The 14,129-nt window shown below is 42.9% G+C and overlaps 1 protein-coding gene and 1 non-coding gene across 2 annotated transcripts in view; one reads left to right on the forward strand and one right to left on the reverse strand.

The window, feature by feature from the left end:
* The window catches only part of calcrl2 (calcitonin receptor-like 2), a 30,796-nt gene extending 24,515 nt beyond the window's left edge, over window positions 1-6,281 (forward strand). The window contains exons 7-13 of the mRNA XM_061257249.1: window positions 321-447; window positions 1,093-1,246; window positions 1,889-1,949; window positions 2,501-2,567; window positions 3,090-3,308; window positions 4,100-4,141; window positions 4,367-6,281. Of these exons, the coding sequence (XP_061113233.1) occupies window positions 321-447; window positions 1,093-1,246; window positions 1,889-1,949; window positions 2,501-2,567; window positions 3,090-3,308; window positions 4,100-4,141; window positions 4,367-4,600 (904 nt within the window). The 3' untranslated portion in view covers window positions 4,601-6,281. The remainder of the gene's footprint in view (window positions 1-320; window positions 448-1,092; window positions 1,247-1,888; window positions 1,950-2,500; window positions 2,568-3,089; window positions 3,309-4,099; window positions 4,142-4,366) is intronic.
* A 4,228-nt stretch (window positions 6,282-10,509) lies between these two features.
* On the reverse strand, window positions 10,510-10,581 carry trnaq-uug (transfer RNA glutamine (anticodon UUG)). The gene has a single exon. It is a non-coding gene; the product is annotated as a tRNA-Gln (tRNA).
* Between the last annotated feature and the right edge of the window lie 3,548 nt (window positions 10,582-14,129).

The following is a 14,129-nucleotide window of genomic DNA, read 5'->3' on the forward strand; positions in this document are numbered from 1 at the left end:
AAATACTTGAGGGACACCGAACCGGAGAATATTTATTTGTGGTGGCAGCCCTTGTAATTACAATCCAGACTTTATTGTCTTTTGATATGTGAATTATTACATTTGGACAATAATATACAGTGCCCCTCATAATGTTTGAGACATTATTTTCTTGATTTGGCTCTGTACTCCAAATTTTAGATTTTTTATTAAACTATTCACGTATGATTAAAATACAGATTCTCAGATTTTATTAAAGCCTTTTTTATACATTTTGATTTCACCATGTAGCCATTAAGCTTTTTTGATCATCAAACGTGATTGAGACTCTCTGTTTTAAGGAGTCTGAGTTGCCAGAGAATCTCCCTCCACAAGAACATGTTCCTCTCCTTGATGTTCAACTCAATCTTCACTGTCATCGTGCTCTCGGCCATGGTCCACGAGCAGCATCTGGTGGCCACAAACTGGGTGAGCGTACTGCCCACGCACTGCCACCAGGGGGCATGAGGTTTCACAACAGTGGTGTCAAACTTCTGGAAGGTCACAGTTGCCTACCGGTTCTTGTGGTATAAACATTGAGTCTGACGGCCTTCCATTCTAAAACTTGCCTGCAGTTTGATCAAGAACCTTTATGTCTTTGTGTCTGTGTGTGTGTGTGTGTGTGTGTGTGTGTGTGTGTTTGTGTGTGTGTGTGTTTGTGCGTGTGTGTGTGTATTTGCATGTGTGTCTGTGCGTGTGTGTGTATTTGCTTGTGTGTCTGTGTCTATGTGTGTGTGTGTACTTGCATGTGTGTGTGTGTTTGTACATGTGTGTATTTGCATGTGCATGTGCGTCTCTGCGTGTGTGTATTTGCATGTGCGTGTGTGTGTGTTTGTGTGTCTTCACATGTGTGTCTGTACATGTGTGTGTGTGTATTTGCATGTGCATGCGTGTGTCTGTGTGTGTGTGTGTATTTGTGTGTGTGTGTGTTTGTCTGTGTGTGTATGTATTTGCATGTGTATGCGTGTGTCTATGCATGTGTGTGTGTGTATTTGCATGTGTATGCGTGTGTGTGCGTGTGTGTGTGTATTTGCATGTGTGTATGTGCGTGTGTGTCTCTGTGTGTGTTTGCAGATCGGGTGCAAGTTGTTGTCCACCCTGACGGTCTATGCCTTCAGCTCCATCTACTTCTGGATGCTGTGTGAAGGTATCTACCTGCACACGCTCATCGTGGTGGCCGTGTTCGTGGGGGAGCAGCATCTGGGCTGGTACTACGCCCTGGGCTGGGGTGAGTACACCTGCCCCTCATCATCTGGTCACCAGTGCCTAGGCAGACCTCTCCACTCTGCAGCCTCGACGTGACTGGCTACTCCCCTCCTTCACTGCACGGTCTCCCTAACACGATGCATTGCACTAGTTTATGATTTTATGTTTCTCTCCTTGTTCTGAATGTAATCTGTACACCAGTTCAGTAATCAAGCTAGCCTGCTATGCTTTTGGAAGCAGGACATTTCACTAATTCACTTACATTTTGATAAAAATAACTTTTTGCCATAATATGCCAACTCACTATAATAACACAATGTATGTGGTTTGTAATTTCATTATGGCATATGTAACAGAAGTGGGATGAAATAGTGGGATGAAATAAGATACAAATAATGTTTTGCCATTATGGTGATGAAACGCACCTTAATTTTTTCTGCATAAAAAATGCAGAATCCTACATTAATGCAACCACTGCAATTTGCTCCACTTAGCAGACTGTTCTGTTCTGTTTTTATTTTAAAGATAGGGGCCTTGGAACAGAGCTTCGTATCCCCCTGTGGACCTCCCTCCCTCGAGTTTTGTGACTGACAGCAGTTCTAGGTGCTGTTTTGTTGTTGCTATTTTTGAGGTGATGTGTCAGTCAACATGGTTCCCCTCACAGGATTCCCGCTGGTTCCCGCGGTAACGCATGCTGTGGCTCGCTGGCTCTTCTTCGACGACAAGTAAGGCCCCGCACCACCGCTGCCCCCTCATCACGGCCCACAGAGCTTTCTGTCCGCATGGTTCTCACTGCGCAACAGCGCCCCCTCTGGTTGACCGGTCTTCTGCACCCACTGAGTAAAACACACAGTCCTCCACATTTACCATCATGCGCATCTGCCTATTTATAACAATGAAAGGCAGGCTTTAGCCTAGTGGCTAAGTTACCTGACTGGGACCCAGAAGGTGGTTCAAACCTCAGTGAGAATAACATAATAAGAGCTGTTGGGCACTTGAGCAAGGCCCTTAACTCCACATTGCTCCAGGGGGATTGGCTCCTGCTTAGTCAAATTAATTGTTGGTCACTTTGGATGAAAAGTGACAGCTAAATTATGACTGTAATGTAATGGGTTTGCTGAGAGAAAGAAGCAGGTTGTACAGTAGAGGGAATAGCCAGCAGCCCAGGAGGAGGCCACCAGCACCATAAGTCAGCTGGACCTGCCATCCCGATCTCAGAGAAAAGAGCTGGCAAAACAAATACTCCAACAGTAATGCTGTTATTCGTGTTTGTCAGATGCTGGATCAGTTCAGATACCCACCTGCTCTACATCATCCACTGCCCCATCTATGCCGCCCTGCTGGTGAGTGCTTGCACAGCACACAGTAATACCGTGTACCCTGAATCCTTATTAAGACTAGTATGTGTGGCACATGAAAAGCTAAACTATATAAAATATGTGAAATGTGTTATACTACGTGCTTATAGAATCCAATGAGCTTACTAATGCATCAAACTTTCCTTCATTTGTATTTGGCTGTGCTAAGCTGACTAAATGTCACAGTCTTTTGGAGACTGGACTTAAAAACCTGATCCTTGTTGCAGTAGTAGATGAGTACATAGAACAAGGCACTTAACACACTCAAACTATAGGTGTCAATTAAAATGCTGTGCAATTCATTCAGCGTTTGGAGGACCTCTGCTATACAAAGGATTAGCACAATACACCTTTCACCTGAACAAAAAGTGCTCAGTTTGGCCTGAGCACGGAAAGCTTTTTCGCTACAGGTGAGGTCAGGGCAGCCATGTTCTGGAGTTAATGCCAGGTCTCTCCTGTCTAACCCTGGCCCCGTCCCTGTCCCTGTACCTCCATGGCCCTGTGCAGGCAAACGTATTCTTCCTGCTCAACATCATGCGTGTCCTGTTCACCAAGCTGAGGGTGACGCACAGCGCCCAGTCCAACATGTACATGAAGGCTGTGCGGGGCACCCTCTTCCTCGTGCCACTGCTGGGGATCCAGTTCATCCTGGTGCCCTGGAGACCCCAGGGCCGCCTGCTTCGCGCCGTCTACGAGTTCATCATGAACATCTTCAACCACTACCAGGTGCGGATGACAACTGCCATTCCTGCGTGTTCGAGGAAGTCACATGAGCCTGCGTCAAGCAAGCTATGAGTCAAACGTGCAGTTTGCGGAATTAATATCGTCTTAGAAGCATAATAATCTTTCTTTCTTTCTTCCTTTCTTTCTTTCCTCTCTTTCCAGCTTGTGCTCTAAGCATGTGTACAGTCCCACGCTCCACAGTCTCAGCCCTGAGTCCACAGTCTAGTTTGTGAGTCACAGTGTGACTAGCATGCTATTACAGCTGTAGTGTAGTTTTTATTTTATTTTTTTACTTACGGTGCAGTAACTGCTCCGGCTTATTTCTTTGTTTTCTGGTTAGCTGCCGTTCCAAAATGATCACCAGTCACTGTTTTCCTATTTCCCATCATCACTGTTTCCTGTGCAGGCTGGCATCCCACTGTTTGTGCAGGCGCATGTGGGTTTTATTTCACTGCTGGTCATTGACAGCTTGGGGCCAGCTGCTGCCCACAAGGTCCATGAAAATGAAGCCAGGTGCTGAAAGTGTTTGCTCTCCAAAGAGGCGACAAAATGAAGTTTAATTATCCGTTCACTAGCATGTTAAAGCAGCTCTCTTATAGGGTAATTCCATGTCAAATTTGCACACTTTTGGACTGCTTGGTCACAGATGTTAATGAGATTTAGCATGGTCTTTTTGGCTGGAATATAAACTTACTCTCACACTTAAGGATTTTAACATAGAGGATTGTCATGCGACTCATCCCATCTGAAGCAGCAGTCGGTCCACCAGTCAACCCTAATATGTGTTTTTGCAGGGTCTGCAAGTTGCCATCATTTTCTGTTTCTGCAATGGGGAGGTAGGTACCACTGTTTTGGAACAAAAGTTTGAGAAGATTGTTATATTGACTGGTGCAGTTAGAAGACTGAAGCTTATTTTAATGCCTTTGAACAGACTTCTGCACTTTGCACATCATGCATTAGTAATATACAGTAATATACACAACATTTTGATCCCACTGAGTGAAATCTGACTGAAGTGCTTATGTCATGCACTGCGGAGTCACGCCCAAACCCTTCCCCAGGTGCAGGCAGCGCTGAAGCGACACTGGGCGCTGTACAGGTTCCGCTGCAAGGGCCCTCTGGCATCTAACGACTCCCACTCCAACTGCCACACTTCTGTCACGGAGATGAGCCGGGCTGTGGTGAGCCTGGAGCCGCAGAAACCACACACGCAAGCCAACGGCCAGAGCAACGGCCAGTGCAGCTCCAATGGACAGCGACATTCACTCAAAGCCTTGGAGTCCACCGTCATCTGAGCTCTCACACACACGCACACACGCACACGTACACACACACACCCACACACACACACAGCCACTCACATACACACGTACACACACACACCCAAACACACGCAGACACACACACACACACACAGCCACTCACATACACATGCAGACACACACACGCTCACACTCATACACACACATGCGCATGCACGTACACACAGCGACACACACACACACACACACACACTGGTCACTATTGAGGTCACAGTTGCAATGAGGGATCATATAATACTAGTTATACACACATCAGTATGCAAACTTGCAATTACACACATGCCCTTCCAACACCCTTCCTACATTATAAACCTTTACACCATGCCGTTCTCCCAGACAGAGTATACTTGCATTGAGCATGCCTCTGTCACACACACACACACACACACACAGACAAACATACACATACACATACACACACAAACGTATGTATATATGTTCAGTATATCTATGTACTATACATACCAACGTACGTATATATGTTCTGTTTAGTTGTTGCTCTTATTGAACACTACTGATATGTCAGTAGAATTTTGGAGAAATTCTAATAGACACACTCACACACACACACACGTGCACACACACACACAAACTTTGCTGTTGACAAAATAGGCGAAGTGACTGAATCAGACAAAGGTGACCTTTGACCTGAAGGAATGCACAGTGAAGAACTATGGTTGGCTCATTGGGTTAATGGTGGATGAGCCTCATGGCCACAGATTGATTCCGGACCGTAGCTGTGACAACTGTGGCTGGTAGCTCCAGAGGGTAATGAACAATTGCCATTTGCCTTGCCCAGTGTATGGGAGGGTTCACCGCCTGTTTCGGCGAGGAGTGCTACAGTGCTTGAAACAGGATAAACTATCTGAACTATCTTCACATTGGCTGTGCACATTAAAGGGACTATGCTGGCAGCTTAAAACCAAACGGCGTTTCAAACTGAAAGAGCGTTTGGCACAGTGACACCCCCTGCTGGCCATAACCATAGCCTCGCCAGCGAATCAGCTACAACTTTGGCAGAGTTCTTGGCATCATCCTGGTGTGGTTTATCAGGGCTGTGACGGGTTCTGCACATTGCTTGTATTCTGTAAAAATGTATATAAAGCTTAATGTTATTGGGCAACATACCAAAATAACAGTCCTGCATCCCTGCTGGTTTTCCCTTCCCACTCTCACAACAGCTTATATTTAGTTGTGAATATGTGAAATATATATTTGACTTTTATTGTCTGTGACAAAATCAGTTCTGTGCACCTGTCTGTAACTGAGTTTGCTTGGCAATGTTAGATAAATGTAACAACTTTTAAGCACATTTCTTATGCAAAAACATCATATCATTCAGTGTATTCTTTTTTAAAACGTGAGAACAAGAAAAAATAAAGCACTTGTCAGAATTAATTCTTCAAAGTTAAGGAGAAAGCAAAATGCTCTAAGATTGAATCTGGACTTACATTCCTGTAGAGACATTAGTTTGCAGCCTGAAGCTGCAGTAGACAAGTTGCAGTCGAAACTGAAGAATTCAAAACACAGCAACATTCCATTTCTGTTTGAAGAATAGAGCACTTTTTCCAACAGAAATGTATTATTTTTATTTTCATGTGACTAATTTGTATTCTGTTATCCTGTAATTGTAATAAAGAAGTCAATTAAGCTATGAGGTTGAAATTGTACTTACCTCTAGGGTCTTTCAGCGAACTTATCCCTGGTTATGGGTATGCACTTTGTTGTACGTCGCTCTGGATAAGAGCGTCTGCCAAATGCCAATAATGTAATGTAATGAGGTATGTATTTTATTTTCTTCTAAATTACGGATTGGATTTGATTCCTATTCCTAATTTATAGGGGAGAATATTGGTTCCCATTGACCAACAAGCTTTTAAAAGTCACTCATAAATAGATATTCATGAATAGATGCGTATATCTGTGGTCATCTTTGTGTTATTTTAAGGACAATGAAACTACGCACAGCACATGCAAGGATTTAATTCTTTGAATTGGTGAAGGATGTATTCATGAAATAAATACAAATTTAGACCTCTACTGTTGGCAGCAGTCTTATGCTGACTCATACATCTAGTAGGCTAGCAATATGAAGAAGTGCAGTTTATTCAGTTCATTATAAAATAAAAGCCCAATTAAGTCCTTTTTCTTGTTTTCTGAGCTCTACTTATCTTTTTCACAAAGACAAATAGCAACAAAAGAGCATGTGTTTGTTAACCATTCCTGTTCAATTATTTTGATGAAGGAGTTTCTGAATATTGAACAATATAGAAAGCTCACAGGTCCACCAGATAATCATGAATGTTTTTTGTTGTGTTTTTTCCCCCCTTATACATTTTACTAAAGGTCGCACCACCTTTAGCAGCAGGGCAACTTTCACGTCATTGGAGAGGAATTTTAACCCACTCTTCTTTGTATAACTGCTTTAATTCAGACACAATTTTCAAGCATTCTGTGTTTCAAGCAAACTGTTCCATTTATCTTCCATTTTCTAATGTCTCTTGACAGTGGAAACATTGAGAGCGTTTGTGTAACCTTCTCCTCCTTGGTGGAAATGAACCATCTTCATTCTGAAATCCTTGGACAAATATTTAGAGGAACCCATGGTTGTTAGCACCATACAGAAGGCATGGAGTTACTTCAGAATGAAAAGAAATTAAAATAAAAAGCAATCTTGCTTTAAAATTTGCAGAAAGGTCTCATGTTTAACTCTGTACCATTTACATTAAGGTTTGCTTTCGATCACACACAGATTCATTGTAACAGACATTTAAACCAGGGATGCCCAAATTAAAGTAGGTTAATTGGTTGATTGAGTAATTAAGGGGGCAACTACTGGAACCTGCTAGAATAATGATGTACAGAGGGCAGATGGAACACTGGAGCTGACTATCTGGTTTGTATAGGACATTTGTAATTTTAATAGATTCAACTCAATGTTATTTATTCCGTTTTATAGTGTCACAAAGATGCTTTATATGAAAACTGGGAAAAGCCTCAACCCCTCAAAAAACAAGTAATTCAAGAAGATTCCCAAGTGGGGAGAAATAAATGTGCAAACAAGGAAAGAAGTCTTAGAGGAGAGCCCAGCCTCCCACCCAGTGTCAGTAGTTGAGCTAAATGCTAACAGTGAATCAATGGGGAATCTACTTGGAAAGGAATCCTTGTGGTTGGGCAGATTATAACACAGGGTATTCTAGTTAAACAGCACACAGTCTGAACAAAGAGGCCAATTTGTGTTGAAAAGAGGAGTTGGGGCTGGAGCAGTCTATGAATTCAGGGTTGGGGAAAGGGGCACAGCCCCCAAGCGATGGGTTAGGAAGTCAATAAATATGATTTTATGAAAGGCCCATTGAGATGCCTGAGTGTAATGTAATATAGAAAAACCTCAGGGTGCTATGCCAGCTCATTGAAAAGATGAGAGGAAAGGGGTGTGCAGAACCATGAGAGTGATCCTGGATTGACAGCCACCCCATACAGCACACAACAGCCAACCAGAGCATTCAAATATAGTGACAGCACCTTCAGCTCAGCACACCCCAGAGCTCTGTGGTCTCGATTTGTCCCTCCTGCATTTATTTTAGGAACTGATTTAAAAGGGAGACTTTTCAACCAACATTTAAAAAACTGTGTGTCTAAAGTCCAAATAAGCATAGGGAGATTATTCTCAGGAAAGGAGCACTGTGGGAGGACACTCTGCCCCCAAATGGGATTTTTAGTTATTCTTGGAACCGTTAGCCACCATGTAAAATGAATAGTATGTGCAAATACTGTCTCATCCCACAAGGAGGAGGGTACATTTTTAAATGCTTTCCGTCGATGTAGCCGCATGTGTACTGAAGCTGTTCTGGATGAGAAATGCACCACTCTACAGAGCACAGCGCATACTCACCCTTCATTCAGCCATGCAATACCATAATAGGGAGTGAAGTGTCCTTCCCACAGTTCCACTCAGGTGCACCAGAAACTCCAATTTCACTGCAGTCTGCTAATCATGTAGCTACCAAATTCATTGGAATTTCATCTGCTGTAATTACTCACTGGGAAAGTGTAGCACAGAACATTTAATTTGCAATTCAGTAATTTGGCCGATGCTTTTAGCCAAAGCAACTTACAAAAGTGCCTTTCATGGTAAGCAAACACCATTTAAACCAGCAAAGGCACAAGGTTACACTTACATCCATTCCCCTGTTTGTCATTTCAGTTAATTTACCTGTGTATTTATACCCTTATGTTTCCGACATGTTGTTGCCAGATTGTTATGTGAAAAGGTAAATGGTTGGCATTTATATAGCGCCTTTATCCAAAGCGCTGTACAATTGATGCTTCTCATTCACCCATTCATACACACACTCACACACCAATGGCGATTGGCTGCCATGCAAGGCACCAACCAGCTCGTCAGGAGCATTTGGGGGTTAGGTGTCTTGCTCAGGGACACTTCGACACAGCCCAGGCAGGGGATCAAACCAGCAACCCTCCAACTGCCAGACAACTGCTCTTACTGCCTGAGCCATGTCGCCCCGCTTACCTTTGACTTCTCAGCATTTTCCTGATTGCCTGACCCGTGTTCCGACCCATTTTGTGTACCCTGACTTTTGTTTCTTGGTTTCTGATTTTGTACTCATTTTGATTTGCTGTTTTTGAATTCCGACTGAACTTTGTGATTAGGATTTCTGGATTTCCCTTTGTACCGTTGCCTGGTCGAACTGCATTCTTATTTATGAACTCTGACCAGTGACACCAACATTTTTTTGGATTATCTCTGTCTTGGTGCGCCTTTGCAAAATCTGTGGTCTTTTCCCTGTATGGGTGTGTGGCGGAGCCTGTTGGCTGGGGTCAGCAGAGTGTAGCTAGCTGCTGCAATGATGGAGATGAAGAAGCAAAGTACAGTGCTTACAAGGACACCAGTGCAAAGGTACACACAGGGCGGCAGAGATCCTCTTTGGTCACTCAATCTGTGATGCAGGTTGTTACTTTTGCGCCACTTAATTGCACTGGCCCACCCCCAACTCACACACAAACACAGACCCGTACTTATACTTAAAAGCACACACAACCATGTGCACTCATGTTCACTAACTGTCTCATAACTGAAAACTCATATGGCATGGGCAGTTTGCAGAGGACTTGACAAAACATTCCACAGATGTCTGTCCTCCATCCTGTCCCAGATTCTGCCGCCCTAACTCTCCTAGCAGTCTCAGTAGACCTCTGGGAGATGCAACAAAGGCAAGAACTGTGGAAGTAGTTTAGTGACACAATTTTAAAATTTCCATTCCTGATAACCTAGAATATTTTGTACATTTTCAGACCAGGGGAATAATTAGGCAATTAACTGCCATAAAACTAATATTCAACACCAATATATACTGCCCTCTGCTGTCCATGCACTTTAAAAAAATCTACCTATTGTGTAACAGCTGAAACCGGCTGCAGTGGTCCACATTATTGTTGCAATGAAATACAACAGGGTTTGTATATTACAAAGTATCTCGGCACAAATATTAATCAATAATATCCTATGATATGCTAATAAACTGGGCAAATAACAGGCAAACGTCCATAGAAATATAGGCTGATAAAAAGCATAAGATAGCCATGCCTGTTTGCGAATGGGAAAGCTTTTGCGCTTTTTTGGTTAAGATGTGCACATCGATTTTAGAATGTCTCAAAAAGGAAAATTGGATACAGCAGATTTAACGTCACGGGATGACTTGCTTACTGTATGCCGTTACTTGACTAATCAAGTTCAGTATTGTGTGGGAGGTCTTCCGTATCCCTTGGGATTTTGAACATCGCCAAGAAGTTGTGTGGTTGCAAATTTTGAATATATGTACAAGAGTTTTCTGAATATGAGCTTTTTCCATTGCAAAAGGACGAGGTCCCACCGAGATTTGAACTCGGATCGCTGGATTCAAAGTCCAGAGTGCTAACCATTACACCATGGGACCTGATAGCTGCTGCTATTGTACGAAATCGTTTAAAAGGTTGCACCACAGGTCGGGTAGTGACGCTAACGTAAAGGATAACCTAGGTAATTCAAATTGCTAAATAATTTGAGGATGTAGATAGATAGCTATCTACATCACCAGCAAGTTAACAAATATTTTAACACAGGAAGGGCACTTTGGTAACTAGTGCGTTAATGTGTTGGTCGCTATAGATGACTGTTGTTCCGATGAAACGTGTCGTGGAACATGTGCGTTTAACTGTCTGACATGTGTTATTCAAAATAACAGTTTCTAAATATATATTTTAAACACACCACACTGCAATGTTCGTTTTCTAACGCATATTAGCTAGTGGAGGTATTTTCTTCGGTCGTTTCTACCTCTACTTAGCAGGATTATCAGGGTTCAACTTGCTGTCCTTTGTTTATATAGCTCGAGTGCTGGCTAGCAAGTAAATAGGCTACATAGTGGAATGCAGACCTTACACGTAAGTGCAGTCTAGCAAAATCCTTAAAACCAAACAATGCAAAGCTGTAGATATTATCTCACTGTTATGCATTTCGACGTGAAATGTGTGCTTTGATCCAATGAAATATCAAGAATCAGAGTATAGGCCTTCCTTCCCACATACGCTCACTGAGCACTTTATTAGGAACACTAATACTGGGTAGGGCCTCCCTTTGCTCTCAAAACAGCCTCAATTCTTTGCGGTATGGACTCCACAAGATGTTGAAAACATTCCTTTCAGATTCTGTTCCTTGTTGACATGATTGCATCACTAATTTCTGTAGTTGTGTCAGCTGCTCATTCATGCTGATAATCTCCGGTTCTACCACATCCCAAAGGTGTTCTATTGGATTCAGATCTGGTGGCGATGATTGATTAGTATTAATGGGCCCAAAGTGTGCCAAGAAAACATTCCCCACACAATCACACCACTGCCACCAGCCTGGACTGTTGACACAAGGCAGGTTGGGTCCATGGAATCATGCTGTTGGTGTCAAATTCTGACCTTAACATCTGTATGCCTCAGCATAAATCGAGATACATCAGACAACATGCTACATTTTCCAGTCTTCAACTGTCCAGTTTTGGCGAGCCTGTGCCCACTGCAGTCTCAGCTTTCTGTTCTTGGCTGACAGAAGTGGAATCCAGCATGGTCTTCTGCTGTTGTAGGCCATCTGCCTCAAGGTTTGACGTGTTCTGCATTCTGAGATGTTTTTCTGCTCACCACAGTTGTACAGAGTGGTTATCTGAGGTACCTTTCTGTCAGCTCGAACCAGTCTCAGCCATTCTCGATTGATCTCTCTCATTAACAAGGCGTGAAAATCCCTGGAGCTCAGCAGTTACAGAAACACTGAAACCAGCCCATCTGGCACTAACAATAATGCCACGGTTGAAATCACTGAGATCACATTTTTTCCCAATTCTGATGGTTGATGTGAACATTAACTGAAGCTCCTGACCCGTATCTGCATGATTTTATGTATTGGAATGCTGCCACAAGATTGGCTGAATAGATAATCCTATGAATAAGTACGTGTACAGTGTTCCTACAGGTGTTCCTAATAAAGTGCTCAGTGAGTGTATTCGTAAGTAACAGTTACTGTATTTGAACAGCGGCTACTTGACTTCAGGTCAGGTATAGGTAGAACCAGTTTTTTTTGTCAGGGCCAATCTAGTATAGTTATCATTTTTATCATAGTTTTGATGTGATGTCAGATTTCTGATCACGTAGATTGTAATACTTTCTCTCCCCCCCAAAAAAACAAAAAAACATTCCCGATTTGGGTATGTTGATTATGATATTATTATTATATATGTATAATAATATCAATTATTACTTGCTGACATGTTTGAATGGGACTAGCAGACAATTTTAATGTCCCTATTTTTTCTAAATTGCTCATCTTACCAACAATACTATTTGTGGAGTTGTACACATGAGTACTGCACACAGTATGAGCTATTGCGGTTCACTGTAGCCTCCTGTGAATCTGAATAATTAAACGGATTCAGAGATGTTTATCTTGGCCTACCCATTCGCATATAATAGGCTGAACGAAACCAGTGTCGTGGCAATCACAAACCATCTGTTTCACGTGTCCCGTACACACGCACACGAGTCCGAACCAGTGAGCGAAAAGCATCGGCGAGGCGAAGCAGCGAAACTCAACTCCGGTCCTGGAGGCCCCGCAACCCATGACGCATTCCAGCTCTCTGTAATCCACCCAAAGCGTCTGAATTGGAGAGGGGAGCTAAATTGGTACAGTCAAGGCAAGGCTTATTTGAATCAGGCGCTGTCGGATGAATCAAAGACAGTTGTTGCTACACTAGCCCAAGCGGAAAGCCTGTGGTGGCTCTGATCCTCAGAGCCGGGGTGGAGAAGGATTCCGTTAGTGACTTAAATGAACCCTCTTCTACTGAGAACCCAGGCACATGGCTTGCACACTGATGTGCAGGGATGCAGAAATTCATAGCGAGGGGGAAATGCACTGTTTTGGCTTAGCCAGCAGGGCCAATGGGAATTGTGTGGCACAAGCATATTCAAATTGACGTCAACCTCTTAGTTGTATAGAGATAGCAACATTGGGGACATTGTACCGTTAGTCTATTAATATTTTAACCTTGTCCACTCTGCGACAGTGCTCTGAAGCCGGAATAAGGCTTAGGCCTCCTCTGTGATGTAGACTATTATGTAAAAATATTATGACAGCTTTACCCATGGCATAAGAAATTTAGAGAGTTCTCGGCGGTCGCTTTAATTATTCATGTCCGGTTACTGGGATGATCTCATCAGAGGCAAGTTGTCCAATAAAGTGTGGTTGTGAGGGCATTTATAATGCATGCAAATGTTTTGACACTGAAAATGGGGAAATTTCTGTCAGTGTTGTGACGTGCCTTATGCTCAGCCAAAACACAGAAACGTTGCTGCTTTTGAAGACGGACCGCACACGAGGGAACTGGATCCTTCTCCCTCGTCTTGCAGGCGCTGGTGATGCATAAATACTGCATTGGCACTGGGCAGCGCAAGGCCGGTGAGTGGCTGAAAGCGTTCTCTGAGTAGAACGAAAATTCACTGTTAGCTAGTGAGACACAGCATTGAATGAGCGCTCACACCTGCTCATAGATGTATGAAGGGTCTATGACAAACATACTGCTTTTTAAATCAGTTTACTATTTTACATTTCAAATGCACAGGCCAGATGTCTTCTACAGTGCTTTGATTTTTGCACACAACACAGCTTTAGAATATAATTTTTTTTAATACACTGATACAGGACGGGCCAACAGTACTATAATGTGGCTCTTTTAACGATATGTTCAGTTCTGGGAACACATTTTATGCAGACCTAGCGCTTTTTGTTCAGTACAATGCTAGGGATAATGCTAGCAACGACCCATTCACTCATTGGAGGTGTAAAGAACAACTCAAGATTCACCCACGTGCTGCTGTTGCTACTTTAATATATTACCACTAGAGGGCGATAGAGGTCTACATCTAGTTCTGGGCATTTATTTTAAAGGTTACTTTGTTTCATATCTTT

Source organism: Conger conger, chromosome 10 (genome assembly GCF_963514075.1).
Source record: "Conger conger chromosome 10, fConCon1.1, whole genome shotgun sequence".
Classification (NCBI taxonomy): domain Eukaryota; kingdom Metazoa; phylum Chordata; class Actinopteri; order Anguilliformes; family Congridae; genus Conger; species Conger conger.